At 45.6% G+C, this 27,925-nt stretch overlaps 1 protein-coding gene across 2 annotated transcripts in view; it reads right to left on the reverse strand.

The window, feature by feature from the left end:
- The window catches only part of GRIP1 (glutamate receptor interacting protein 1), a 657,668-nt gene that overhangs the window by 8,942 nt on the left and 620,801 nt on the right, over window positions 1-27,925 (reverse strand). Inside the window, exons 20-23 of one of the 2 annotated variants that reach the window (XM_055329098.1) lie at window positions 15,121-15,277; window positions 14,180-14,291; window positions 14,016-14,060; window positions 9,294-9,527 (exon numbers count right to left, since the gene is read on the reverse strand). In XM_055329098.1, coding sequence (XP_055185073.1) covers window positions 9,294-9,527; window positions 14,016-14,060; window positions 14,180-14,291; window positions 15,121-15,277 — 548 coding nt within the window. The remainder of the gene's footprint in view (window positions 1-9,293; window positions 9,528-14,015; window positions 14,061-14,179; window positions 14,292-15,120; window positions 15,278-27,925) is intronic. The other variant, XM_055329099.1, reaches the window with a different exon arrangement.

The raw sequence follows: 27,925 nt of genomic DNA on the forward strand, positions 1-27,925 counted from the left end.
GCTGTATTTCTTCTGATCAGAGCCCCTCTGTGCCTTTCCATGAACATCTGCATAAACTCCTGCTCCCAGAGCTCTTTGTGTTGCACTCTGGCTCACGTGAATCAAGATTTCGCTTGTGGGGGTCTCTCTTCTGTGCTCACCAAAGGCCGCAGCCTGGGGACCTGGACTATGAACAGAAGGCTAGATGTTTTCTGTCCTAAAAGGGCCAATGAGCCTCGTGAAGCACAACTCCGGGCAAGAATACGGTTCTACAAAGCTCGGTTCAATTTTAACTCTTTGCCAGCACATGCTGCAGTTGCTTCTAACCCTCCCGGGAACAGAAGCTGTACCAGGAGGCAGAAGAGTTCACCACAATTCAAGTTGAGCCTTGTCTTCTATTTCTGGGCAAGTCTGTTCACGTGTCTGAACAATGTCCTCAAGGCAAAGCTGAGAGACCTAATATTTCTGTTTTCAGTTTTGACACATGAATATTTTTAGGCAGCCAAGGCAGTTCTCCCCACTTGGATTTTTTTTTTTTAAATTTTATTTTTTATTCATGAGAGACACAGAGAGAGAGAGAGACAGACAGAGACACAGGCAGAGGGAGAAGCAGGCTTCATGCAGGGAGCCCAATACAGGACTCGATCCCGGGACTCCAGGATTGCACCCTAGGCCGAAGGCAGGTTTTAAACCGCTGAGCCACCCAGGGACCTCCCCCCCCACTTGGATTTTAAAGGCCATTGTGTCTACCATCTTGGGCAGATCATGGCAAGTGACGGCTATCCCAGCGGCAGCTTCTAAGCCCTGGCAGCCTTCCTATCGTTCAGCCCCTTGCCTGATGGTTTTAGGGGCCAAACCAACACCTCTATTTCTCAGAGATGGTAGTACTTTTCCCATAAATCACCAGGCACTTGGATTTATTCTTACAGACACCACCAGAGTCGCTCTTTTCCTTTCAACCTGATAATTCAAGAAACGTTGGTTCTGAGGATAATCCTATACTCCTTCTGGGGCTGGAAGGAAAAAAATAAAGGTCTCGCCTTGCCAAATGCATCTTCCAGGCCAAGAGGGAGTGATTTCAGTTTGTGCCATTCAAACTAGGCTTCAAGACAAACAGGGTCAGAAAAGGCAGCTGCTGCCCTCCTGTCTGGGGAGCCTCCTTGGCGGAGGGAAAGGAACAGCTGCTTCAAGCACTGCCTCCTGCTGCTTCCTGGCAAGCGTGTGGCACCGTGGGCTCGCAAAGTAGGGGCTCAACAAGGAGAGAGTCCCCCAAAATCTCTTGGACTCTGGCTCTAAGTAGGAGTGAGTCGGGACCGACTTGGCCCTCGGGGAGCTGAGCTGTACAGACCTGCGGTGGGTTTAGGTGCTGCTCTCCCAATTCATGCCAGAGCAGCCTCACTCTCTCATTTCACATCACGTCAAAGAGAAGGAGCTAGACCAGCCTCCCAATCCTCCCGGAGATCAACCCAAGGCACAGGCCCCTCGGTCACTGGGTGGTTGCTGGCTGGGCTGTCAGAATAGGCAGGTGGCTAGGCCCCAACAGGATGCTGGGAGGCCAGCAAGGAGAGAGTCACGGCCAGTTCTCAGGAACGTCAGAGCCCATCTTGGCAGCACGCCACCAGAGGCCAGATTGAACCAGACAGGCCCAAGATGGCGGGTGCTGTGACAGGAAATCCCTGACCAAGCAAGGAAGGAAGGAGCACGAAACCCTGCGTCTCCACCCCAAGTAATGAAGCTTCCTCCCCCTTGTTCACAACAGTCAATCAAAGATAGAAACCCATACTCTAGGGCACGCAGCTCTCTCTCGAGCTTGCCCAATCTCACGTCTCCAGAGTTTACTTTAATAAACCCTAATGCTTGCATCACTTGCCCACTGTGTTGTGTGTCCTTGAATTCTTCCTTGTAAGGAGACCTTTGGCAACATCTGTGGGTTGAACTGAGTTGAGGCCCCCGGGCCCAGAGTCCCTCTCCCCGGTTCACCCGGCAATCCTGCCACTGTCCCTTTGCTCTTGCCGCGGCCACCACCAAGTCAGCCAGTCGGCAGAGTCTCTGCTCCAGGGTTTTTCTCAGGACCGCCCTCCAGTTACTCAGCACCTGCTCCCTCTGCTCCCTCCTCTGCTTTCAGGCTCTCAGCCTGCCCTGACCTGGCTGTCCTCCAGTTCTTGACCCTTCCCGATTCCCTCTGCAACCTACTGACCTCCATTCTCTTTAGGTCTATGTGGGTCTCCTCGCTCCAGGGTCCACCTGCATCTCTGGGGGTTGGGGGCATGCCCTCCGCTCACCTCTTGGGCCTGTGGGAGTTCAGGGCCAGGCTCGCTGCCATTCAGGAAGGATGACAAGTTACATACAACTGACCAAACCCCTGCTACATGGAGCGCTAACGGTCTCCTCGGTGTTATTTCCTCATTCCAGGTGTTGCTGTGGTCAGACACTGCAAAGATTCTCAGACCAAGGAGACAGCTCTCCATCAATCTAAGGGAAAGAAAGAGACTAGCCCGGGCAAGACCATTATAGCGTAATCCTTGCTATAGCCAGACAAGTAAGATGACAGGACAGTGGTGAAGGAAGCAGTCCGCAGGCTAGTCTCCAAGGACCAGGGCGTTAGGGGAACAGAGTGACCCTCAGAGAGCTCCAGCACCTGTAAGTGTAGATCCTACAGATAATACAGTATCCCACAACCTATAAATGAACACACTTGATCACAACAGAGAGACATAAATAGGAAGAGATGAATGATTCCCCGGCCAGAGCTAGACTTAAGGGAGGCTATTAACACTTCTGAAGAGGTGTGATGGGGGACGTTGACCAAGGGACAAGATGAAGATCAAAGACCTGAGGTGACCTGAAGATCAAAGACTAAGAAGTAAGGCACACGGGAGCACTGACATGGCCTGTGGGTCATCTGAGTCTGGGGGACTGCAGCTTTGTTGGGGCATTCCTAGTGCTCGGAGCTCAGGCCCTACAAAGTGGATGGCAAGCTTGCTGGAAGGTAGAGGTACAGCTGCAAGTGAAAAGATGACCTCAAAGGCTTTGCTTTTATTTCCCTGTAAGTCATTGGGCAGCTTTAATCCTAACTTGGAAATCTTATTCTTGCATTCTTGCTTTTTTTCCCCCCTCACTGACTGAGACATATAGAAAGTTTCTTCATCCCCTTTTGAACAGGCTTTGTCATCCCACTGTCATTTCCTGTAAAGAGTGAAAGAAACAAAAATTTTTGACACCAGCCAATCATTTTTATAAGAATTATATCAGGGCACCTGGACGGCTCAAATGGTTAAGCCACTGACTCTTGATTTTGGCTCAGGTCATGATCGCAGGGTGCTGGGATGGAGCCCTGCAAACGGGCCCCACGCTCAGCAGGGACTCTGCTTAAGATTCTCTCCCTCTGCTCCTCCCCCTAATACATAGATAAATCTTTATTTTTTTAACTTTAATTTTTAAAAAGCTTTCATTCATTCATGAGAGACACACAGAGAGAGGCAGAGACACAGGCAGAGGGAGAAGCAGGCTCCCTACGGGGGGGCCTGATGCGGGACTCGATCTCAGGATCTGAGACAAAGACAGATGCTCAACCACTGAGCCACTCAAGGGTCCCAATAAATAAATCTTTAAAAGAAAAGAATTATATCTTTTACATTTTAAAAAGTATGTTTTAACAGAATCATAGACCAAGGAAGCTGAGGGAATGATCCATTTTGGGGACTGTCAGGGCTGAATGTCATGACTCATTTAAAACCTACAATGCAAAAAATCAATCAATCAATCAATCAATCAATCAATCCTACAACACACCCTCCAGCCCTTATTCTGCAATCCCATGTCCCCCAACAACCTTCTGATTATCACTGGCCCGGGTTTCACAGGGAGAGGATCTGCTCGCCAGGCTACGGTAGTGACTAGTAACTGGACACGCATCCATTGGTCTTTGCAAACAGATGCCCATTCTGCTTGACGCCCCCATCTCGAGGGCCCCAAGGCTGAGTCTGCTTTTCAGGCTGGGAGGCTGTGGAGACTGAATTTTCTGGGCTTCCAACACTGCATGGCTGAGGCGACTTCCCCAGGGGGGGAAATGCTACTTGTGAAGGCTCCCCTCCTGAGCAGGATCCTGCCCCCACCTTTGCTAAAGGACAAAAGCAAGGTTCTGAGAAGTGACATGGCTAATGCCTGTCAGACTGTGACCAAACCTCAGTGGGGCCTGATGACAAAGTCTGTGCTCTTTCTGATTTACCCCCTCACTACCCACCCCCCCCCGCCCACCTGGAGGAAGAGGAACTGGAGCTAGCAAAGAGGGGTAGGCAAAAGCAGAAGGTGCATATATTCACTTTGTCATTTTTAGCTTCTCGTGGCTTCCACCATAAGACAAATCTATAGGAGCTATTTGGAGAATAGGTCGAGGTGGGCCGTGGGGACTTGTTTCATCTCGAGCACTGACTCCAAATATCTGGCGAAGAAGGAGGCATGTGTCTGAATAAGATACATTTTTCCAGTTCCTATTTCCTCCTAGGGCTGAGCCTCTCTTCTTGACGCCTGACTCAGGGAGACTATTGTGGGAGAGACTGCCGTGAGGCACTGCCAGTGACACCTCTTACAAGGACAAAAGCAACTGTGTCCTCTTGGGAAAAACAAAGCTCCCCTCTCTAAACATCCAGATACATTGGAAATGGAAAGTCAACTTGGCTGGGGAAAAAGTGCTGGTAGCCAAAGCAGCTATAAGAAATCATGGGGGTCCTAGCGGACAACTCAAATGTTCCAGGATCGTGTCACCTGCACCCCTAAATAAAAGTTGGTTGCTGAAAAAGGATTTTTTAAGACCTTTCGGTATGATGGTAAACACCAATAGCTGCATACAGTTAAGTAATATAATTTTACTTAAAACCACAAATGGCAGGGCCAAGGGAAATGTCAATATGACTAGAAAAAAAAAAAAGTCCGAATGTTCTGAATGTGGGGCAACTTTCTACTCTACAGGGAAAAAAAAAATCTTTTTTGCTTTAAAGTATGCAAGGAAGGGAAGCTAGCCTTCATCTCAGAAATAGATTAAGTGGCCATAAAGGATATTTAAGCATCAGAAGGGAAAGTAGGGTTATCAATGAGCTGTAGCTAAGATCACAGGCTCCTTATCTGTAAAGAGAAAGAATCTGTGATAAGCTATAGTACAAACCAGAATTCATTTTAAAGATAAAACCCAGAAGCTGCAGGGCCAAAGACGCAACCTCATTTCCTTTCTTCCCCTGCCAACCCAGCTCTTGCCAATGATTTCGCTGAAACGGAATCATCACCTCCATTAGCAAGATCCCAAGGAGTGATCCTTAGTCTTTAGGGTACAACACAATCCCCCGAAGGGGTTGCTAAAATGTAGCTTCTTGGCCTGCACCCCTAGAAAATGCTGACCAGGCCAGTCTGCGTGGGGTTCAGGAAACTGAATTTTAATAAGCGTGGAAGGGATCATCAGAGGTTTTTATGCCAAACTACTGTTTAAGGCAGGAGTCTGCGAATGTTTGGTCGACACCCATTAATACATTTTGAAATCAGCTTACTACGATGGTATTTGAAAAAAAAGGACAAAAAATAGGAAACGTTAGCACGAACGGCGCAGTCAGTTTTTGTATTCGGTCACACGTGAGCGTGGATGTTTGCATGGCCTGAGTTGCAAGGTTGTGTTTCGGATAGTCTCAGTCGGAGAGGCAGTGGCCTCAGGGGACTTGAGTGTCACGTCCCTGTGACACCCCCCCGCCCCCCGCACCATCCCCTCACACCCTGCTAAATATCCAGCCATCTCCCCAGCTCTAACTTCCTCCTCCATTCACGCAGCCAGAAAAGGGAGTGGGCCTGCGGGTCTATGTTAGGTCCAAGTGTCATGCAGGACAGGACGACTAGCTATGGGGGTTCAGGACTGAACGTACACAACTTGAAGGAAGGCTTGCCCAGACTCAGAAGAGCCTCAGACGCAGCAGATGACGTGAAATGAAAGAAAACCGTGTAGCCCCTGATCCAAGCTTGGGACGCTCTGCAGGTCTGAGGGAAAAGAAGGAAGGGCAAGGACGGCTGGGTGGAAAGTCACTGGGCAACCAATGGAAAGAAGCTGAGACCCAAGAACCTGCAAGAACCTGGCCCACCCTGTGTTCTTCACGTTGGAAGGTGATGTCAGCCACCCGTCACCCGGAGATGGAGCTGTATTTGCTTGTTTTCTTGCCCCAGCAGTGAGAACGGCTACTTGCCCATTGGTTCACACCCCCTTGATCCAGCTGCTCCTGAACCCGGAATGAGTCTATGGGCGCTGGCTTGGACAGGAGCAGATCTGCGACCTGTCCTCCAGGCGACAGATCTCTCCAAGGAGCAAATGGCAATGGGAAACGACACCATGCCTGGCGCGCCACTCACCTCCTCCGGCCTCTCTGCTCTGGTCATTGCAGCCCCTTGGGACTTCCTCCACCAGGTCCACTTGGAGGAGCCCACCAGCGGGGCACAGGGGACTGCACGCCAGCCCGCATCCCACTTGTCAAGCTGTGCGTCCAGCTTGGGATTATCTCCAACTCGAACAAGGAATGTTTTTCTGATGCCCTGGCCCTTCTCCACGCCACCACCCACAACAGTGCCTTTTCCTCATTTTTACAAAAGAAAAATTAGGCTAAAAACCACGATAGGCTAGTGGCACCCCGTTGGGAGGACAACTCAATCCCACCAACAAGTCACTGTGCTTTTTCTTCACGGTGTCAGGCAACCTTGCAGGGGTCAAGAGACGCCCACGGGCCTTGCCAGCACAACCTTGAGTCCGAGGGACTGTGTTGTTGTGCACCCCATGCATTGAACAACCAACATGTGGGTGGCCCAATAGAATACCTGAACTCGCTCTCGAAAGGAAAAGAGAGCCGGGATGTGGCCTACACCAGGCCATACACCAGGCCATACAGCACGCCCAGGATTCCGGGTTGTCAGGCTGCACACTCCCTGGCTACCTTTCCCCCTTAGCTAGATCCTTTCTGTGTGTGCCCTATGACGCCCAGCACACCACCACCTACTTTTGAGCGTTCTCGCTCATTTGGGACCGACTCAGAAGGAAAGTGAAGCTTCGTGGGAGATGTCCCCATTGCCACCGCTGAGGGGAAATGCCTGGAGCAAAAGCAAAAAGCAGCATCCCGCTGATTAGGTCGAAATGGCCCCTCCGTGTTGGGGACCCTGTGGCCCCACTGCCATGCTGGCAGGTACAGTTTGCCTCTTTAAGAAGAAGATGGATTTCTTTCTTTCTTTCTTTTTTTTTTTAAACCTCAGTGATAACAACCTGCACAGCAAATTCCTCATCATTATCTTTGCTAAATGCTTGCGGTGTAGCGGGGATGGGCCGACAGGCCTTTGTACCGGTGGCCTATCAATAATCTTCCTCTGAGGCAAGTGCCTCGCTCTCCAAGGAAAAATGACTCTGTTTTATACCTGCTATTTCCCTGTCCCGTGGATGGGGGTAATAAATATCTGCTAAGAAGGGCTATTATTGTAAGGGCGAAAAATATAAAGCGTACAGAATAGGAACTCAATACATGCTGGTGTCCTTTCCCTTAGGGGCTGAAGGAGGGTGGGTTAGGAAGCGTGCTCTTCTCGGCCTGGGCAGGAGAATGTTTGAGAAGAGGGGCGGCCAGTATTCTCAGACACCTGAGGGAGTCAGGTGAGGCTCACATGCTCCTGGTACAGCTGGATTGGCACGGACCCCACAGCTTCCCCTATGTAACCACCAGAGGGGACCTTACAGCCTCCTCATGGGATTTGCCAATTAGCATATTAGGGCCTTTGACAGGCAGTACCAAACAGATGCCCCAATTCAGGGAAGCTGGATGAACAAGCGGACTCCCTGCGTCCCCACCTTCCAACACCAGACACTTCTTTATTGTGATTCCTCCTAACGCACAGGCTCCGATTGCAGGCTTTGTTCACTTTGGGATGTTGGCATTCCCCAACGTGCCACCATCCCCGACATCCCTTTGCACAAGCTTCCTGCTGCACTTGGAATACCCTCCTGTCCCCCACCTTCCTGCAGAGCCCACACCGGCTCCTAAGAAGCCTTGCCTGTCTCCTCTGTAGAGGGTGAGGGTCCACCCTCTGTCCCCGCCCCCCCCCCCCCCCCCCCCCCCCCCCCCCGTCAGCCCCGTCCTGCCTCTCTCACTGTACCCTCCCTCCTCCTCCCCATCTTCCCACGCTTTCCCACCCTAGCTCGCCATGAGACTACGTGCCCCATGGGGGTTCACAACACACTGGCACATGTACCACATGAGTGGGTGAGTGAGTGGTAAGAATTAACCCAGCACGGGGACACAAGGTTTAGAACTCAACCTCCCATTCCGGTCTTTCTTTGACCACATCCTTGGTCAGCTGGCAAAGCCAATAGCCGCAAAAAATTATAAAATATCTTTTATACGGGTGCTTAGGGAAATTGAAGTCTTCAGAGGAAAAAAGGGGGTGTAGGGCTTGTTTCCTCCTCTCAATCCAACATCTACTTGCTTTTCTGGGTAAGACAAATAACTGATTTCTAGCAAATAGGTCATTAACTCCAGAGAGGGTCTTGGTTCTCAAGACCAAAGATCTCAAGAAGGGTGAGATCACTACTGTCTATGCATCTTTGTGTATTAACTAAAAATAAAGCATTAGTTCCATGGAAGAAAATCAGAGGCACCTCCTTATCACTGCTCTCCTTGCCCCGGGCTTCTGCAAACACTGTCACTTGCACATGCCTTGTTGAAACTCGGCCAGCAACCCAAATTCAGCTCTGTGTGCCACAGGGGACTTTCTTCCATGAAGTCAAGTGAGGCAACCATCACAGGCCGAGATGGAACACACCAGGATGTGCCCTGTCCTGACCCAAGACATCCACATCACGTCTTCTGCATAACATAACCGTCTGCTAAGCCTGCCATTAAAGAGCAAGCATTCCAACATTATGCCTGAAACTCATTTTCAACGAAGCTACAAGTGTATGACAATCAGAAAATCCTTGTCCCACTTTCAAAGAACGACAGACCAATTCATCTAAACTCCATGGGACGCTGGAGCCTCCAGCCTTTGTGCGAAGATTTTGGCCACAAATAGGTTTTCAGTAAATTCACTGCTCCAAAGCGAATTTCCCCCATTTTACAGGATAACATCTCAAAGGTCACAATCTGAGCACAGAGTCCCTGACGATCTGCCTTTGGCCGCTGGCTTCTGTCGCCAGCTGAGCCCGCAGGAGCGTGTCATTACCACGCCGGGCACTGCGTGTCATTACTGCAGTGCTCACACTAAGTAGAGTGGCTACTAAGGGTGACGGAGGAAAGAGAAGAAAGCATCCTGACCTTGTGCAGCTCCACGGGAGTTGGGGACATGATCTCCTTGATTTCTTGTTTCATTTTTCTCAGGGTGACAGACTTTCTGCCCACATCTGAGGGCAGGGTGTTGCTCCGAGTTGTTTGGCTGTAATGTGGCCGCGAGCTGCTCCGTTCCTGGAAGCTGGCCTGTCGCCCCAGCTGACTGCGAGGTGTTGGGGCCTCATGATTCAAACTCATCGTGCTCCCCGACATGATTGTCGCCTGTGGCATTGACAATTTTCAGAAACAGTTAAGCCCTGGACTAAGGAAAGGGTTTGGTCGCTCAACATTAAGCACATTTTTCCTTCTGCCCAGTCAAAATACAGTCTCTTCGGGGCACAACCAAAGGCTGGAGAACGGACATACTAATTGAACTATGAAAGTCTGGGAACACGCTTCACAAGTGACATTTATAATGCATATCTCAAATCCAATTTAAGTACTTAAGCCACTGAGTTTATTTAATCAAATACCACCCCTGGCAGTTTGGAGGCAAATTGAAAAGCTATAACATTTGCTTCCTGCAAACTACATTCTAAGCATTAACTTTCCACCGAGTGGGCTCTAAAGATGGGATTCATGAAGCCACTTCAATATATCTTCCAGCAATGGACAAAGAACTTTTCACAGTGGAACCAGGCGGCCTCCCCTGGCTGCCTCTAGCCCCACCTGGAGGTAACAAGGGGCGGAAACAGGGCTATTGATAGAAAGGCAATTACCCAACGCTACCCACCTACCACTGGTACACTGTCTTCCCTTTGGCCTTCTGACCTGCCCCAGAATTCTGTAGACCAGCTAAGTCTCCATACCACTTGGTGTAGGTCACTGTTTCTTAGAAATGGCCTTCGTGGGAGATCCTCAGAAAGGCCAAGAGTAATCATTTATTGTGCTACTGGATTCAACCCTTTGCTCAAAAGCTGGGATACTTGGATTGGATTTTACCAGTGAGCTGGGAAGCTTGTTCCATTTCTAAGTATGTTCATATGCAAGGGAAAGGCAAGGTTAGATCCCAAATATGACTGAATCTTAGACGTGAAACTGAAAAAGCATCTGGAACCAATGTCATGTTGAGGATGTTCATTTCTCATGGTACCATGGGAATGCTAAAATTCTGAAAACAAGCCTGCAGCCAGCAACATCCTCCTCGGTAGGATGGTCGAACATTGGTACACCAGGATTGGTGAATCCGCTTGATGTCATGGCAACAGAAAACAAACTCCACATGCTGTGTTGCTGGCCACACTGCGATCTCATGGTTCACATTCATAAGGATGCTAAAAGCAGTGGGGTGTCATTTGTTGAGTCCTTGTGTTCTCCCACTTGAGCCTCACAACAACTTTATGAAACACACACTCCTAATTTGTAGGTGCAGAAACTGAGGCACACAGAGGTTGACCTCCCCAAGGTGACACAGGTAGTACATGAGCCAAGGGCACCATCTAAAATTATTGATTAGGAGGGAACCCTGCAAAGTGACAGACTTTTCATTTGTTATCTTTCTAAGATTTTGTAATTCCAAGAGCCACCTGGTGTTCGGCTATACACACACCAGTAACAAGATCTTTGAACTGAAGCCAAGTATTGGCGCACATGTATGTGTATCTACAACTCTGTCGAAAAAGGAACAAAACCAGTTATCAATATCTTGACTAGATTCGTCAGTTATTGATAATTTTGAAAAAGAAAAATTTAATTGCAGGAAAAACCTTACTGGTCACTGACCATTAACATGTGCTAAGTACCACACATACATGTCTGTAGGTTGTCATTTAATACTTAAGATAAGTCTGTATGATAGGTATTGGAGTTATCATACCTCCCCATTTCAGTCACAGAAAAGGATGCCCGGCTAGGTCGAGCAAGTTGCCCAAGAGTCTGGGATAGCAGTCCTCGCACTCTGATTCTAGAACCCTTATTCTTGCTTCCCAGTCAAGTATTCGGTTGATTTTTTTTTTTTTTGAACTGACTTTTTAGGAGATTAAAAAAAAAAAACCCTAATATTTAAACCAATGTGGATTATCCATAGTATGTTTTTTTTTTCAGTTAAATCTATTTTTAATATCGAAAGCTTTTGACTACTAGCTCTGTCGGTGTCATGGGACATCCTTCTCTGTGTGTCCACTGTTAAGTGACAAGCACCCAGTGATTATTGTTCTTGCAGTGGTGACCATCCATCTACTGTTTTTACCTACTAAGACAAGTTATTTGCTTTGTTAATATCTATTTTTTATTTTCATTTTTCATGGGACCAGTCGGAAACACGTTGGAGATAAAATATTTAATCTCTACAACAGGGAGATAACAGATCTGCTTTGAAGAGCCTTGGCCACAACAGAAATCCCAAACTGATCTAGAAAGAGTTCTGCTGGAAGCAAGGTTTCAAAGCATGGCTTGACTGCTTTGTTTAAAGTGAGCTTTAAACAACAACAACCAAAAAATGGACTTACTATGGAGGAATATGAAAATTAAAACATAATATATAAAATATAAAATAAAGCTTAAAAATAATTAAAACATAATATATAAAATCTAAAATAAAGCTTAAAAATAATTATTTTGAATCATCTAAGATTTGCTTTTACTTAGAGATTCTCTATTGCCTAGTTCCATTTTGCACAATTTATAATTTATAGTTATAATCCCCCTCCCCCAAATTATCAGTAAGATAACTGATATATATAAAGCTCAGAGGGATATGTGCAAGGGTTTTCTATTTGATATTTAGTTAAATGTTCTTCCTATATTAAACAAAAAAACCCCAATTAAGGCAATGTTCATTAATAAAAATGGCAAAAATAATTTCTATTGAATAATTATTAAATGCTATGGTCTGTGTGAAGTGCCATATAAGCATTAATCATTATAATCCCCTTATTTTACAGAAGAATAACTATCTGATAAGACAGATTAAGTAATTTGTCTAAAATCTTAGTGTGAATTTTTTTCTTTTGTTAAAACTATACATTTTTAGGGCTAAAGTTGAACCTAAATAATTGCTAGCTAATGGGGAGAATGCCTAGTATAATTTTCACTTCCATTTCAATTGTAATCATTTTTCATTTTAGCTAATCTTCTACATTTATTGTAGTTACAGTATGCTATAAATTTTAATACTGGATGTAAATTTCATGTGCAAGAAACTAGCTCTAATAATATTTTTTTTGCACCATAACATTTACAATCAAGCAATCAGAGTTCATTATACTCGTTATGATACAAGTATAAATAAAACTCTAATTTATAGATTTGCCAATCATTCTTCCTTGTTATAGGGCTTTGATCTGCTTTTGGCTTATAAGCCCGACCCATTTCTGAATTTATAATTTCATGGGTCCTACCTGCCTGAAGCAATGTTAGAAAAGGTTTATAGGCTATTGCAACACAACATCCATGCTCATAGATGTCGTGTTCGTTAGGTAACTCACTCTCTGGGTGAAGACCCAACCTCACTGTGTTACTTTTTACATTACCCTTGTTTGACCTGCTGTAAAAGAAGATATTAGAAGAACAGCTGATTCTTTGAAAGAGAAGTATCAAAATGCAAAGTGAAGAAGGCATATGAGCCAACTATGCTTTGAAAAGCAGGAGTATGTTCAAGAATTGTGAATTGAGCTCATTATCCACTTTGGGCCCCTTCTGCTGATCATTCTATACACAGGGAGTGGTAAAAGTTTAAATAAGCCAGCTGATACTTAAGCATTTTACTCTTTTTGAAAGTTGCCTAAAAAGGAACCAATTGCTAATGTCCTCATTTATTTAAGTTTTATAGTATTATCCATCTCCAGGCCCTTTAACCGTGCTCTGAAGTTTCAATTCATGCCAGGTAGTACTATGGTCTTTGTAAGTTCACACTAATATTTTCCTTTATAATTCTCTTTGCAGATTCACAGACATTAGAATCACATCAAATATCCACACATGCAATTGAGAAGCAAAATAATAAAAAGATGAGTACTTGTTTTAGAATCGCAATTTCACCCACTTATGCCATTCACATTCCTTATGGGGACTTGGGGACCTCATATGACATCAAAATAAAAAAATGAGACTTTTGCCGCTTTATTTTTTTACAGCTCAGAAAATTTAAAAGAACATAAAAGGAAACAGCCCAGGACCTCCTAGACCACAGTGCGAATATCGTCAGCAAATTCATGGCTTTGATTAAAGAACTCACCAGGAGTCCAGCTATTATGTTCCATGTCGCCACAACTCCTAGAATCCACACTAAGTTAATGTGGAATCAGGATTTGCAAATGAACAGCAGAGTACTGTGTAATATTTTGGCTGCTTTTCACACAGACCGGCCCTTTTTCACCAGCTGCGTTGTTGTCTACGTTGAGGGCAACAAACCCAACCAAAATAAAATAAAATTTCCTCTTATGTTCCGCTTCACGATCAAATTAACTGCTGTACCAGGTACAAATGAAAACATGCCAAAGAAACCTTTCTAAAGCAACTAAGAGGATGAGCTGCGCCACGGCCGGGAGGCTTTAGCTCCCTCCCCAGCGACTCGGTGGCAAACAGGTACAGTCAGGGTTAGCAGGGAGCCATGGCAAAGGCCACAAGTCAGTAAGCTCGGGGTGGGGGGTGGAGATGGGGAAAGAAATACTTTCAACTGCACTGAATCAAATCAAAATTGCTGTCCAGAAGGCAAGGGGGGCAGGGAAGGCAGCTTCACAAGCAAAAAATATAAACATAAAGGGTAGCTACCAAGAGAGTCATGTTTCTCAAAGACACACGCCTGTCAGCTTTCTCCTGTGGAAAGGGGTTAAAGCTTTTAAATGAACTGATGTGATAAGTGCAAACTCAAAAGGACCAAAAAAAAAAAAAATGAGTGTAGAAACGATACAAGTCAGCAGCAGGGCCGAGGCTACCTCGAGTTCTCTCAGAATTCCCGACTGTCCACAGGTTTCCAAGTCCTCCAGCGCTTGGGACCAGAAGTTCTCCTCCTGTTCGGCCTCTGTACTGTCGGGAGCCCCTGTAAAACTGTTGTCCAACAAGCACAGTCTGCGTTGAGAACTTGCCAGATGGGATCCAGAATCAATCAATCTCTCTCTCTCTCTCTCTCTCTCTCTCTCTCTCTCTCTCTCTCTCTCTCTCACACACACACACACACACACACACACAGACACACACAATGGGACATTCTTTTTGGGGTCTGGCTTTCTTCCAACTCCAAGTGCAAGGACTTGGGCCTTCCAACTCCAAGGCCTTTCTTCCCCTCCAAGTGGGGATGCTTTCGGAAGTGCAAAGTATTTCAAAGAGCGGAGGGAAGGACCGTGGCCTTCCTGACTAGACTTGGGTGTCCATGCGCCCGTGGAATGGGGCGCATCACCACGGTGCTGGGTGGAACACCTCTCGGCTGCTCCGCCTCCTGAAAGACAAGTCAGGCCTCCAAGAGAAAATGTTGTCTCCCCTATAAATTCCGGTATGGGTCACGTAAGGGCTATTGGTTTTTATGAGTTTCCTTAAAATATTTTGGTTAGGGAACAAAATTGCTAAAATATATCTCAATGCAAAATGGGGGGCTCTTTGACATATCCTTTTTCTTTTTTTTAAAATACAAGTTAACACAATGCAACCTTTGAAAGGAAAAGAGAGGACACCAGTCAGAGAGTGAGGACATGGAAACTGTGGTTTTCATGAGGGGACACAGCTCTTGCCCTGCTAGGGGGTGGTGCCCAGGCTCCTGCGGGGTGGCCCACGTCTCTGAACCCTGCCACCGGGCCAGTGTCATGCCAGCAACTCGTGTCATGGGGAGTAGAGAGGGTCAGATCTGGGCCGATGGCCAGGCAGCAGTTGATGAAAACCTTACCCACTGACTGTGGACCGGTCCCAGTCTTCATTACTCAGCCCCACGTCTGGGTAAGTCTGGCTTCGCGGCTTAGTGACTGGGGACAGGCTGCCTCTCTGCTTCGGACCCCTCCACTCGTAAGTGTTGAAGTTGTAGCCCGAGGCCTGAAAGCCAGAGCCTGGAACAAAAATCAGGTGTCACCTTCTGTTTCTGAGAAGGACTGGAGAGGTCTTTTTGGTAACGTGTCTTTTCCTGTGGTTTCCATCCGTTGATTCAAAGCCGCTGATGTGAACTGAGCTTGGGATCAGAAAGGCTGTCAAGATAATATTCAAGTCTTATATTCAAAACACAGTCACTCAAGATATGTCAACTGATGCCAACGACAGTCCGGAGGTAAGACCTTTAGATCTAAGCAGGAGAGCCCACTGTCTCAGACCTGTTTTTATTAGGGCCCTTGCCCTGCTCTCTCTGAGCAAGGAATCTGCTGGACCAGGGGGAGGTGCCCACAAGACCTGTATCCAGCCCTTGATGTGATAAATGCAAACTCTCTCGAACTAGAGCGAGTTCTGGAAAGTCAGAAGCCTGAGCTTCCTGCCCAGATACCTGTGTCCACCTACAGGATGCATGAGGGCTTCTTACCCCAGTCTCTCCCTTTGAGAATGGAATTTGCCACCAGATGTGGGTTCCAGGCCCAAGGAGTGGCTAAGTGGCTGCTGGCTGCAGGGATGTGGATGGAGCTTGGTTCTGCAAGATTGGGATGTGCCCGAGGATGACTTACTCCACGGAGAAATGACAGTGTCAGCAAGAGGAGGGGTGGGATAGGAAGGGCGACAGCAATAACAACAGGGATCACACAGTGGGTACTTATGCACCTGGAACTTCATTAAGTGCTTTATTTGCGTCACCTTATTTATTCCTCATAACTGTCTTCAAAGGTAGGTACTATTATTATTTGCATTTTACATATGAGCATGTAAAGGCTTAGCACAGCGGTTCGAGGATGTAGGGGTGTCTGCAAATGCTCCCGGGGGTCCAGTCATCACCTTAGGAGAGTCAGTTCTTAAGACTCTCATGTTCCTTAAGCACATCTCCCCAAAATCAACCCCACCATAAAGAACCAGGGGTCTGAGACTGTTGCTTCTCCTTTCCCACCCCTTTGGCTGGCTTCCTGTCACTTTGCAAAGGAAAGACACATTTCTTATCCACCTCAAACCTTCTGAAGGAGCATGGCCCCGGGATGCAAAACCCTCCAGTCGTCAAATCAAGGGGTAACTTGGAAAGCTTTGTTCCTGTGAGCAGGTCTCTTGGGAGCAGCGCCTGATTTCAAGCAGGCACAGACTCCTGGTAAGGCTTTCTCCCTCCGTCATCCACCTGCTTCTCTGCATCCTGGATGCAGACTTCAAAACTGCAGTCGGTGAGCACATCGTTAGGTGTATCTGATTTGCAAAATGAAGACCGATGTCCTCTCCCGCAGGACAGGACGGCAAGTCTGATTAGCTTGATAGGCGAGGCAGTAAGGAATGGCTTTGGGCAACTGGGGTATACAATGGACATTTTTCACAAATTTGAGCAAAATCCGTGGTTCCAGATTTTGAAAAAAATATACTTAAGGCATATTAATGACAAACTGGAAATTATAGTCTTTGCATGTGTTTAAATTTGGAGAGAGAAAAGTTAGATGACAACTTTAAATGTGTGAATGGGGTATGCAGTCTTTCAAAATTCTTTTGGGAGATTTAAATAGGAGAGCGGGGGCTTGTGCTGTAACCACGATACATGGCTACATCCACTATTTCAGGCTGTGACCCACTACATGCGTGTGCGTGCATGTATCAGGTTGCACGATGTGTTTAAAAACCACTTAGACAAAAACCAAAAAAACCCCACAAACAACCCTAAATGGTTAATACAGCAAACAGGTCTCGGCCCCCATTTTCCCATACAACGAAATGACTGGATCACATAAGATGACGGTCACTCACTCACTTTCCCTCCCCTCGTTAGAACCTACAACACCATCCTTACTAACAGAGCGCAGAGGGAGCAGGATGCCCACGGGATAATGCTCCGATCAAAAAGACCTGATCTTAATAAAAAAAATTAAAAAAAAAAATAGGGATCCCTGGGCGGCGCAGCGGTTTGGCGCCTGCCTTTGGCCCAGGGCGCGATCCTGGAGACCCGGGATCGAATCCCACATCGGGCTCCCGGTGCATGGAGCCTGCTTCTCCCTCTGCCTGTGTCTCTGCCTTTCTCTCTTTCTCTCTCTGTGACTATCATAAATAAATAAAAAAAATTAAAAAAAAAAAAAAAAAGACCTGATCTCTTAAAAAAAAAAAAAAAAAAAGACCTGATCTCAAGAATGCAGGGTAATGCCTATGGCTGCAAGAACCTTCTATGAACCTTCTGTTTTAGGATTCCGAGCATTAGGAGTGCTTGGTGCAGAGAAAATATTTACAGTTTGATATCTCATTTTCTTCCCGGGTAACTACAGAAGTATGGCTAGCCATTTGGGAATAAATTTTGTGTGATCAATGTGTTGTTTTCTGTCAAAAGTGTTGAATTAAACGCACGGGTCTCTTCTTGAACGGGAGTAACTGCACATCACTGCATTTCTCCTGACTCCCTCCGACGGGCTATCCATTTTCTCCTTCCCAACCGGAGGAACCGACCCCCCCACCCCACCACCACCTAAGTGAAGTCTCACTTTCTGTGATACAAGCAGAGTTAGGGGAAGCCTGCACCTGCCTTGCCATAACTAGCTTTCACCTTCCGAACAGCCAATGCTAAATGGTGGTGTCCTCCACTCGGTATTTTTTTCTGATAAACAACCCATTTGATCAGTCACTTCCCTGGGGAAATTCCAACATGTTTTAAACTGGACAGCTGGACTTTTTATCTTCCAACTGTTGTTCATGAGCAGTTCTTGGTGATTGGGCAAGTGTGTAAGGATGGCCTTGAGCAGATAGATGGGCAGCACTGTTCCTTACCAGGGAAATGCCCCTCTCGAAGAGCAGGTCTGTCTACACCAGTGGGCCGTGCATTAATAAGCAGTATCTGATAATTGCATTACAGCAAACCAGGACCTGAGGACGGGGTACAATTCAAATCCCCTTGGGTTAGGTCTAGACTCAAACGGCCTCGGTCTGGACCAGGCCGTGAGGGCACAGGGAGTAAGAGACGTCGGGCCAAATCCCAGCTTTGCAACGTCCTTGCCCCGCAGCCTTGGCTGACTCATCTCAGTGTTAAGACAGGGACAATGATCCACATGTGCCTCACCAGGGTGACAGGAGGATTGACAATAACATACACAAAGTCTCACCATAATGAGGTTTTGATAAATACAGATGCCCATGACTTTTATTATGTGCTAAGCCATTCGACTTAAGATCTCAGTTTCCTGATTATAAACCTGGGAGGGCTGCGAAGGAGGAAAACCTCAGCCCTACTGATCTGGTGAACCTCCAGCACTTAAGTGTCAGGTACCCCATGAGGAGCTGAAATGCAAAGATAACAGCTTCCTGTCTTCCAAAACCGCGCAGTTTGGTATTCGTCTGTAACAGAGGGGAGGAGAAGCAGGCAGAAAAGGTGACAGTTGTAATTGCCTCCGAGAACATTTAGTCTGAACACTCGGATATAGAAGAACGAGACGTGCGTGGGGGTGGGAACGCGGCCACGAGGGGTGGCCAAGAGTCGGGGGTGAGTTGGTATTTCCTTGTAGAAGTGGTGGGTGAGACGGTGGAGCCGAGCAGGAGAGGCTGGTAAATGTGCAGTCACGGTGAGCCCTGTTCTCCATGTGCCATCAACGGGTTTCTGCTTCGCTCTCAAGATGGGAGCAGGATTCCAGAAATATTCTGGTCCCTCCTACCATCTGGGCTTCTGCCTCCCTGTAGGAAGAGCAATGATTTACCTAACTGTCGAGTCCTGGGAGACAGCAAGGGAACGTCAAGACCCGCGGTCTCTTCTTGGCTCTCTCCGGACTCATTCTTTCCCTCTGTCCCGGTGCTGTAAGGCAGGCACAGCTGCGGACCACAGCCCCAGATGGGGGGCAGCAATGCCAAGACTGTGCAGTGAGCGGACTGGGGCAGACTGCGAGCTGCCCATCGAAACATCCATTCTTCTCTTTATCCTTTCACCAGAAGACCAGGTTTGGGGGTGGGTATATTAGGGCTCAGAATAAGACTGTACTTCCTAGCCTCCCTTGATATTAAATGCTAACTATGTAAAAAGGTCTGGCCAGTGACATGTCACTGGAACTTCTGGAAAGGCTCTTTACAACACTCTTTCCTGGTGCCCGGAATGTAGATGAAAGAGCTGGAGCCCTGGTATCCATCCTGGATCATGTGGTAAGCCCAAAGATGGAAGCCAAGTGTGAGGCATAATAAAGAAGAAATATTTAAGAGCCTTGATGGGTCTTGATGACACTATAGTTCTGTGCCAGCTCCGAAATGCCTACCTTTTTAATGATTTAAGTCTGTGATACTAGGGTATTCAGTTCTCTTCAGCTAAATCGAATCCAACTGACATACTGAGTTGCACTTAGCTTTGCAGATCTGACTTCTCCCTCATTTAAGTCACAACATCGAGGCTTGGGTTAGGAGTAGGGAAAAAAAAAATCTTGATTCTGGCTGCCACGTCCAACTTGACTTTTCTAGAAAAACAAAACAAAACAAAACCCTCCTGTCCAAAAAACAAAAGTAGTTGATACTTTAATCCATAGCTGAACTCCATTTCTACTCCTCCACTGATTAAGAATGGATAAAGGAGGGACTGATGAACATACCAAAATACCTATAGCTGTACAGTAGCAAAGAGCAAAGCTTGCTTGGGCGAATAGTGAGAAATTCAGGATGTATAGAGTAAAAGGTACTGCAAGGAACTGTCGGGAGATGAGACTGATAAAGCAGTTGGGAACGAGATTACAAAGAACTCTGGTTTAAACTCAGCACCTCAGGTGCAATCCTAAAACAACAGAGAACCATCAAGAGGGTTTTTTGTTTGTTGGTTTTTAAGGGAGTGGCAAGATTAGATTTAGTTTTTTTTTTCTTAAGATCATTGATGGTAATATACTCAAAATAAGGAGATGGTGAGGAAGTAAATATTTCAGGCCTGATGAAGGTTTTGTAACAGACTTGTGGTGTCTAAATGTGGTCTCTCTCCCGATCAGGTGGGAGAGCCCCCAAATGTGGGGTGACGACTGGGTAGAAGCCGGTGGCATGGACAGTGGAAGGATTCACCCAAGGCAGAACAAAGGAGATTGAAGTTGACTGACTAAACTCCAAGGGAGCTGCTGGTAGGACCTGGAGGCAGAGGCTGTCTGCCAGGAGCCGGTGGGTAGGAGCTGTATTTCAAGGGGAAGGTGAGGAGGTATGAGAACATATGGAATCTTCCTTTTTCTGGTAACTGTGCCTGGTTGTAAGAAGCCCATTGGTCAGTTAGGGCTTCTGGATGTCTGAGGAGGGTCTCCTGATGGGCCTGTCTGTATCCAGCCAGGGGGGCCCTGCGGCCCTCTCTGCAATCCATCACTCAAGCCTGGGTGCCTAAAAGCGGCCTCTATAACAGGCAGTGGCAGTGAAGGGATAGCAGGAGAGATGCGAAGCTGGAGGGGGAAGATGCTAGGTCCTGATGACGCTGTGGGGCCAACTGCCTCATCTGGCTCTTTACTGCAGTGGGAGAAAAATAACTAGTGTGTTTAAACACCATCATTTGTATTTTCTTTCATATGTAAGTGAACTCCTAACTGATGTAGGAGGAGGATGACTGCATAATTTAAAATAGGGAATGTCTGACGGAAACTAAGTGAAGACAAGCTGCTTGCCACAGTTGGGACGTTAACAGCACTGAGGAATATCCCTTTACACAGGGAGTCAAACTTAAAAGCCATGGGAGGAATGACATCAGGGAGGCAGCCCACGTGTAAGAAAAATCAACTGCCAGAAACAGAAATAGACTTTGTTTTTACTAAGTGATGGTGTGGGCACAAAGAATTGAAATGCAGGGATGATACTGGAAACTAGATTTTAAACTCAAAATTGATAAAAGAAACACACTGATATAATTAAAAAAACTGTATTTTCTAAGTAATTATTCTCTTTTATTTAGAATTGGAAACCCTTCTTTCTTTTTTTTTCCTCCCTCCTTCCCTCCTTTCACATCCAGGTTTCAATATCTGGTCTTATCTTTTGTATCATAATGTGAGGTGTGTTATAGACTAAATTGTATCTGCTCTTACATTCCTATGTTGATGCCCTGGCCATCAATGTGACTGTATTTATAGATAGAGCTTTTAAGGAGGAAATTAGGGTTAAATGAAGTCGTTAGGTGGGGTTTAATCTGATTGGTGTCCTTACAAGAAGAGAAAATTTGGACACACACACACACACACACACACACATACACAGGAGATACCTAGGATGGGCACACAAAGAAAGGCCATGTGAGGACACAGGGAGAAGGCAATCATTTGCAAACCAAGGAAAGAGACCTCAGGAGAAACCAAACCTGATACCCTGATCTTGGATTCCTCGCCTTCGGAGCAGTAGAAAATGAATTTCTATTGTTTAGGCCACCCAGTCTGTGGTATTTTGTTATAGCAGCTGAAGCAAACTGATACAAGGTATAAAATTCAGTCTAGATTCCTTTCACTGAGAGTAATGTTTGGTTTTGTTCATTAGCCTCGTGGAAAATAGTTCTTCACAAATGTTGTCACGTCTACTAGTGTACGAAATCTTGTTATGATGATTTCTATTTCGAGGGTAACCATACTTCAGATACTTGTAAAATTCTGATAACCCAACATTGTACTATTTGGTTTTTAGTACCACAATATTGTACAGATTAATATCTTACATTTGTAGTTCTTTATTCACACTCAGTATTAATTTTAAAAAGCAAACTAAACAATGTTGTTTCATATTCATAAAATTTGAAATCATAGAGTGGTTTTGGAATTCAGACTCAACTCTACAATTTGGGGGCTGTAGCTCCTGTCGTTACTTTTGGAAGGCAATTTTAGTGTAGGAAAGGGAGCCAGATAACTCCCTGCCAAATTTGTTTCCTAAAAATCTAGCTTTGTTAAGAATGGGAAAATCAAATCATACATTTGTGTAACTATTTGTAATTGTTCTAGCCAAGAAATACTCAAAGTGTTTAGACGAGGATGTGGCTTAAAATGGCAGAGCAAAATAGTTCTCTCCCTGTCCTAGAAATCACCTCAAAACAAAAAGGGATGACAAATAACATAAACTTCATCTTCAGTGAAACTAGAATCTCAAACCATAAGTGTATATATATATACATAAACATATATATATATACATAAACATATATATATATATATATATATATATATATATATATATATATATATTTGGTAGTTTTACATACAAATTCCATGAGACAAACAGGGTGGGAGGCGGTGATAAGAAGCCAAGAGGAGACACCTATGGCCAGTGATTTCAGAGAGGGCCCAGTCTTCCAAAGTAGGGGCCGTGGCATAAAGCAAAACAACAATGCTTTTTTTGGAACACTAGAATGGATTGCACAGGCTGGTGGCAGGAAGTTCCCCCAAACCAGTGCACCAGGGTAAAGCCAGGGAGGTGGGCTGAAAGATGACACCTACGGATGATATCACCAAGCAATGTCTCAGTGAGGCAGGCCAGCAGAGAGGAACTCTGTATTGTTGGTGGCCCATGGTAGCCAATTTCTATGTGCTTGAGGAAGAATGTACTCATTATAAGTTACTGTGAACTTGGGGCAAGGGGTGGGTAATTTTTGCTGGTCTGGAGTACAACCTGGGCTCTGCTATCTCAGACCCTCTTTCAAACTTCCAATTTAGGAAGAAGTCATCCCATTCAAAGAGCAATAATTAAAAGGAACTGGTATGAGATGTATACAAAGTTAATATTAAAAAAAAAAAGGACAGAAGGAACAGAAAGACAAAGCAATAGCAGATGAAGGATACTGATGAGTAAAAGACTGATATGGAACAAATGATAAATATGACCAAACAGATCATCACAAATTTTTAAAAATGCACACTGAAACCATCATCTCTATAAAGCAAGAGATCAAAGTAGAGATTTCTGCCCACAGAAAACTGGGCAGGGTAACATGATAGAAGGAGACAAAACATGAGCTTGTAGAGATCAGAAGAGATATTAAAGAGAAAATTAAAAGCCCCCCCCCCCCACCAACCACCAATGGGGAGAATACTGCTCAGTGTCTTGCTCTGTGCTACTCTCTTTATGGACTATGTTGTGTTCCCTGATTACATTAAAGGGAAATTGTGCTCTTTGTACATGTTGGTGTCTTTTTTTTAAGTTTTTATTTAAATTCTAGTGTAATATTAGTTTCAGGTATATAAATAGTGATTCAACGCTTCCATAATGTTGGTCTCTTCTCAGTCATCATTATCATTATGAAAACTACAAGGAAGCATGGAAATAGGTGAATTATGCATCCAATTCTAGTCATAGACAGAAAATATAAGAATAAAGTTAATCAAATTAAAAGGAAAAATCTATTTTAAAAAACAAGAACAGAACTGATAAGTACATGCAAGGGTCAGTTCTTTGGAAAAATGCTAAATAAAAATAAACCATTACCAGTATGGGAAAAAAGAATAAAAACACAAATATGCCAAATATGGGATATTGGGGATATAATTATAGAAGCCAAGAAAACAAAAAGAAGCAAATTCCTTAACTGATGTACGAATATATTTGAACACCTGTATGAAACGCATTTCTTTTTTCCTGAGAAAATACGAATGAGATAGAAATGACCTCAAAATGGATCCAGCAATCCTACTTCTGGGTATATATCCAAAGGAAATATAGTAGGTATCTTGAAGAGATATAACTGTGGTATTATTCACAATAGTCAAGATAGGGAAACAACCTAAGAGTCCATTGACAGATGAATGAAGAAAGAAATGTAGTATATATACACAACAGAAAATTATTCGGCTATAAAAATGAAGGAAATCCTATTTGCAATGACATGGATGATCCTGGAGAATATTATGCGAAGTGAAAGACAAATACTATATTAGCTCACTTATATGTAAAACCCAAATCAAAAAAATGTCAAACTCAACTCCTAGAAACAGAAAGTAGAAGGTGCTTGCCAGGGGCCAGGGGGTGGGAGAAATGGAGAGATGTTGGTCAATGGGCATAAAGTTTCTTTTATAAGATGAATGAGTTCTGGGAATCTAAAGTGCAGCATGATGACTGTAGTTAAGAATAATGTCATAGTGCATACTTGAAATGTGCTAAGAAAGTAGATCTTAAGCATTCTCACCACCCACCCATGCGAATAGTAACTATGTAAGTGGACGGGTGTGTTAATCAACTTGATGGTGGTAATCATTTCACAATGTGTGTGCATCGCAAAATCATCACCTTGTACACTTTAGATATATACAATTTTGTCATTTATACCTCAACAAAGCTGAAAAAAGTGAACTCAAAAGAGAGAAATATCTCAAGATTATGGCGGGATACGACAGAAAACATAGCTACTTGAGTTGAGGGTCAAGAATGACAGACACCAAAAGAGCCACACCATCCATGGGAATGAGAGAGTCCAGGTACTAGCAGTTTGTCAGTCTCCTCTTGTATGATTGACTTCTGCTAAATCCAAGGAAAGGGCTTTTGGGGTTAGAAAGAAGAATAAATAAGACACAAGGGGGCCCAAGCAGCAGATGTTGATGAGGTGGGAGGGCAGTAGTATAAGGGTCAGGAGAATGGGAAGTGGAAGAAGCTGACCCAGAGGCAGACTAGAAAAGGTGTGCATCCTAGAGTCTCAGTAGAACGGAGAGCCATCCCGCTGTGAGACTTCCTTAAACACACCCCTTCCCCCCAGCTCTGATCACTCCATCCTGTTCCTCTCTGCAGTACTCTGTACTAAGTAATACTCTGTACTGTAGGAATTTGTTCATTGGTCCTTCAGCGGGGTGCGTCTTCCATGAGAACAGGGACCACTGCTCTTTTGTCCATCATTGTATATCCATTGTATCCTGGCCTTGTGTTGTGCCAGCCATGACGTATCTGTTGAATGAGTGAATTGGGCAAATTTGACATTTTGGAGAAGCAGTAGAGAACAATAAGGACCGTGGTGCAGAGGCACTGGGCCCGAGGAGGAAGATGTACATCATGGAGGTGCGACATCTTACTGGGAATGGGACAGCTCTTGGGGGCCGCAGGGGACAGGAAGAATGTGCAAGGTCTTCCTGGGATGTGGTCGAGAGGCTGCCGAGCAGCTGGAGGGACAGAATGAGGAGACCATCTACATCTCACCACATAGCATTTAACAGGGGGGGAAAGAAGTGTGGGTCTGTGCCTTGCTTTTATTTATTTATTTATTTATTTATTTATATTTACAAAGATTTTATTTATTTATTCATGAGACAGAGAGAGAGAGAGAGGGCAGAGACACAGGCAGAAGGAGAAGCAGGCTCCCTGCAGGGAGGCCGATGGGGGACTCGATCCCAGGACCCCAGGATCATGGCCTGAGCCGAAGGCAGGCGCCATCTGTGCCTTATTTTTAAAAAGTCAACGTCACAAGCACAACGTGCAAAGACTTGGTTTAATCTAACAGCACAAGTAAAAGAAGGAGAAAAAAAAGCCAGACTTTGAGACCTTAGTAAACAAGCACAAAGTGAGTGACAGACGGGATTTGACCACCAAAATCCTATGTCGAGGTAGACAGCCTGTTTTCCTAAGATCTAAAACTTTCTTTTTGTAGATTTTTATTTGAGAGAGAGAGAGAGAGAGAGAGAGAGAGAGAGAGTGAGCGAGCGCAAGCAGGGGGAGAGGCAGAAGCAGGCTCCGCACTGAGCAGGGAGCCCGATGCGGGACTCGATCCCAGGACCCTGGGGTCATGACCTGAGCCCCCCAGGTGCCTGGGTTCCAAAATTTTCAGGGATGAAGGTGACAGACTAGAGTTGCTCTGCGCTGTTGCAGACCCTTGCTTTCTGAGTGCTACCCTGGCCCAGAATTGGCTTGGAGCACACTCAGGAGAGAGGCCCTGGGGACCATAGAGATACTCAAAGGTAAGGTTTCTGGCAGCTGCGCTCAGAGGAGGAGGAGGAGAGGCCTCACAGAGGCAGGACGCCGTCGGGGGGATCCGCAGGGCCCCCGAGTGCAAGGGGCCTTAGCCTAGCATGAGTGACCTTGAGGGCAGGATGGAGACCCACAGGGTTCCACTGGATACGAGACAGGACCCCAGGGCCGTCGGAGCTCAGTCCCCGCGCCCAGTGACCGGGTGGCCCTGAGCATGACCCCGCGGTGTCCGGGCTGTGTGGGCCGGCAGGTGGGCCGCCTTCTAAGGTCCCTCCCAACCCTGAGATCCTGTGACCAACCGGCTCTTCGACTCCCTAGGAGAACCCAGATGAGTGCTTGGGAATCGCTGTTTTACAAGTCAGAGGGCCATCCCCACGTTCTCACCGTCTGGGGGGAATTCAATTCTCCCCCAGTTGCCCTCTCCTCTCTCTCGGGCCCCATGAGCATTTCTAACTTACTGATGCCAGATGTCATATTCTTTTTTTATTTTTATTTTTAAAGATTGTATTTATTTATTCATTAGAGACACAGAGAGACAGAGAGGTAGTGACACAAGCAGAGGGAGAAGCAGGCTCCACACAGGGAGCCCAATGCGGGACTCGATCCCGGGACTCCAGGATCACACCCTGGGCTGAAGGTGGTGCTAAACCGCTGAGCCACCCGGGGATCCCCCAGATGTCATATTCTTAGGACCACTGTTCTCTGTCTAGGAATTCCGAGTTTCAAAAGCTTCACGACTAACAAATAGTTCGTCATTTTTCATTAATGTGGGAAAGGCCGTCTGTTTAGTATGCTAATCACGGGCCTCATCTTACAGTGTTAAAGGACAGGGTAGCCAAGTTCTTTTTTTTTTTTTAATTATTATTTTTTTAAGTTGTAGAATTTATTCATTCATTTTAAGTGTTCTCTATACCCAACGTGGGGCTCAAACTCATGACCCCCACCCAAGATCAAGCGTAGCTTCTTCCACCCACCGCACCAGTCGGGCGGCCCTCAGAGTAGCTAAGTCCTTACACATTACCTTATGGGCAGAACTCATTCAAACCAGCAGCATCCTTACCAAAAAATGTGTGTAACAAGAAAGTCTTCGCACTAATAATAAATAAGCAAGGACATTAATGGACAAACCTTGGGGTCCACTCTGATAGAATTTGACTTCTGTCCTTTATCAGAGGCCTCTGGTGGCTCATCAGGTCACAGGCAACCAGCAATCAAGAATTTGATCGATGAGAAGTTAGCTTACGAGTTACTGGGTGGCACAGTTGACTTGTCACACGGTATCAGGACTTGGAAAAGCAAATTGCCAGATAAATAAAAGCTCCAGTTCTAATCTGGGTCTTCAAAATATTTCCTCCATCAAACTCCAGTCTCATCGCTAACAAGTAACTACTTGATGGCTTTGAAATATCATTCCTTACCCCTGTCGTCCCTTCTGCCTGGGACTTGGCAAAGAGTGACATAGGCAGAGGCAAGCTGAGGGAAGAAAACTAGCAAAACCAGGTAGAGAGCAAGCTGGTTACGGACCCTCCTAAAACGTAGTTAACTTAGCTACAAAGCGACCCCTGCACTCAAGCACGTGATCTCCAAGCTCTTGTTTTACGTATTTTATTTCTGTCTGAGTGACTTAAATCAGAGGAGAAGAGGGGCTGGGAGGCTGGAATTTGTACAGGGGGAAAAAAAAAGAGAGAGAAGGTAAAGTTTTTTGCTTTTGGGTTTTTTTGGTATAGATGCCCCAAATTTATTTTAATTTCTTGTCACCTGAT

The sequence above is a fragment of the Nyctereutes procyonoides genome, unplaced genomic scaffold (genome assembly GCF_905146905.1).
Source record: "Nyctereutes procyonoides isolate TBG_1078 unplaced genomic scaffold, NYPRO_anot_genome, whole genome shotgun sequence".
Lineage (NCBI taxonomy): Eukaryota > Metazoa > Chordata > Mammalia > Carnivora > Canidae > Nyctereutes > Nyctereutes procyonoides.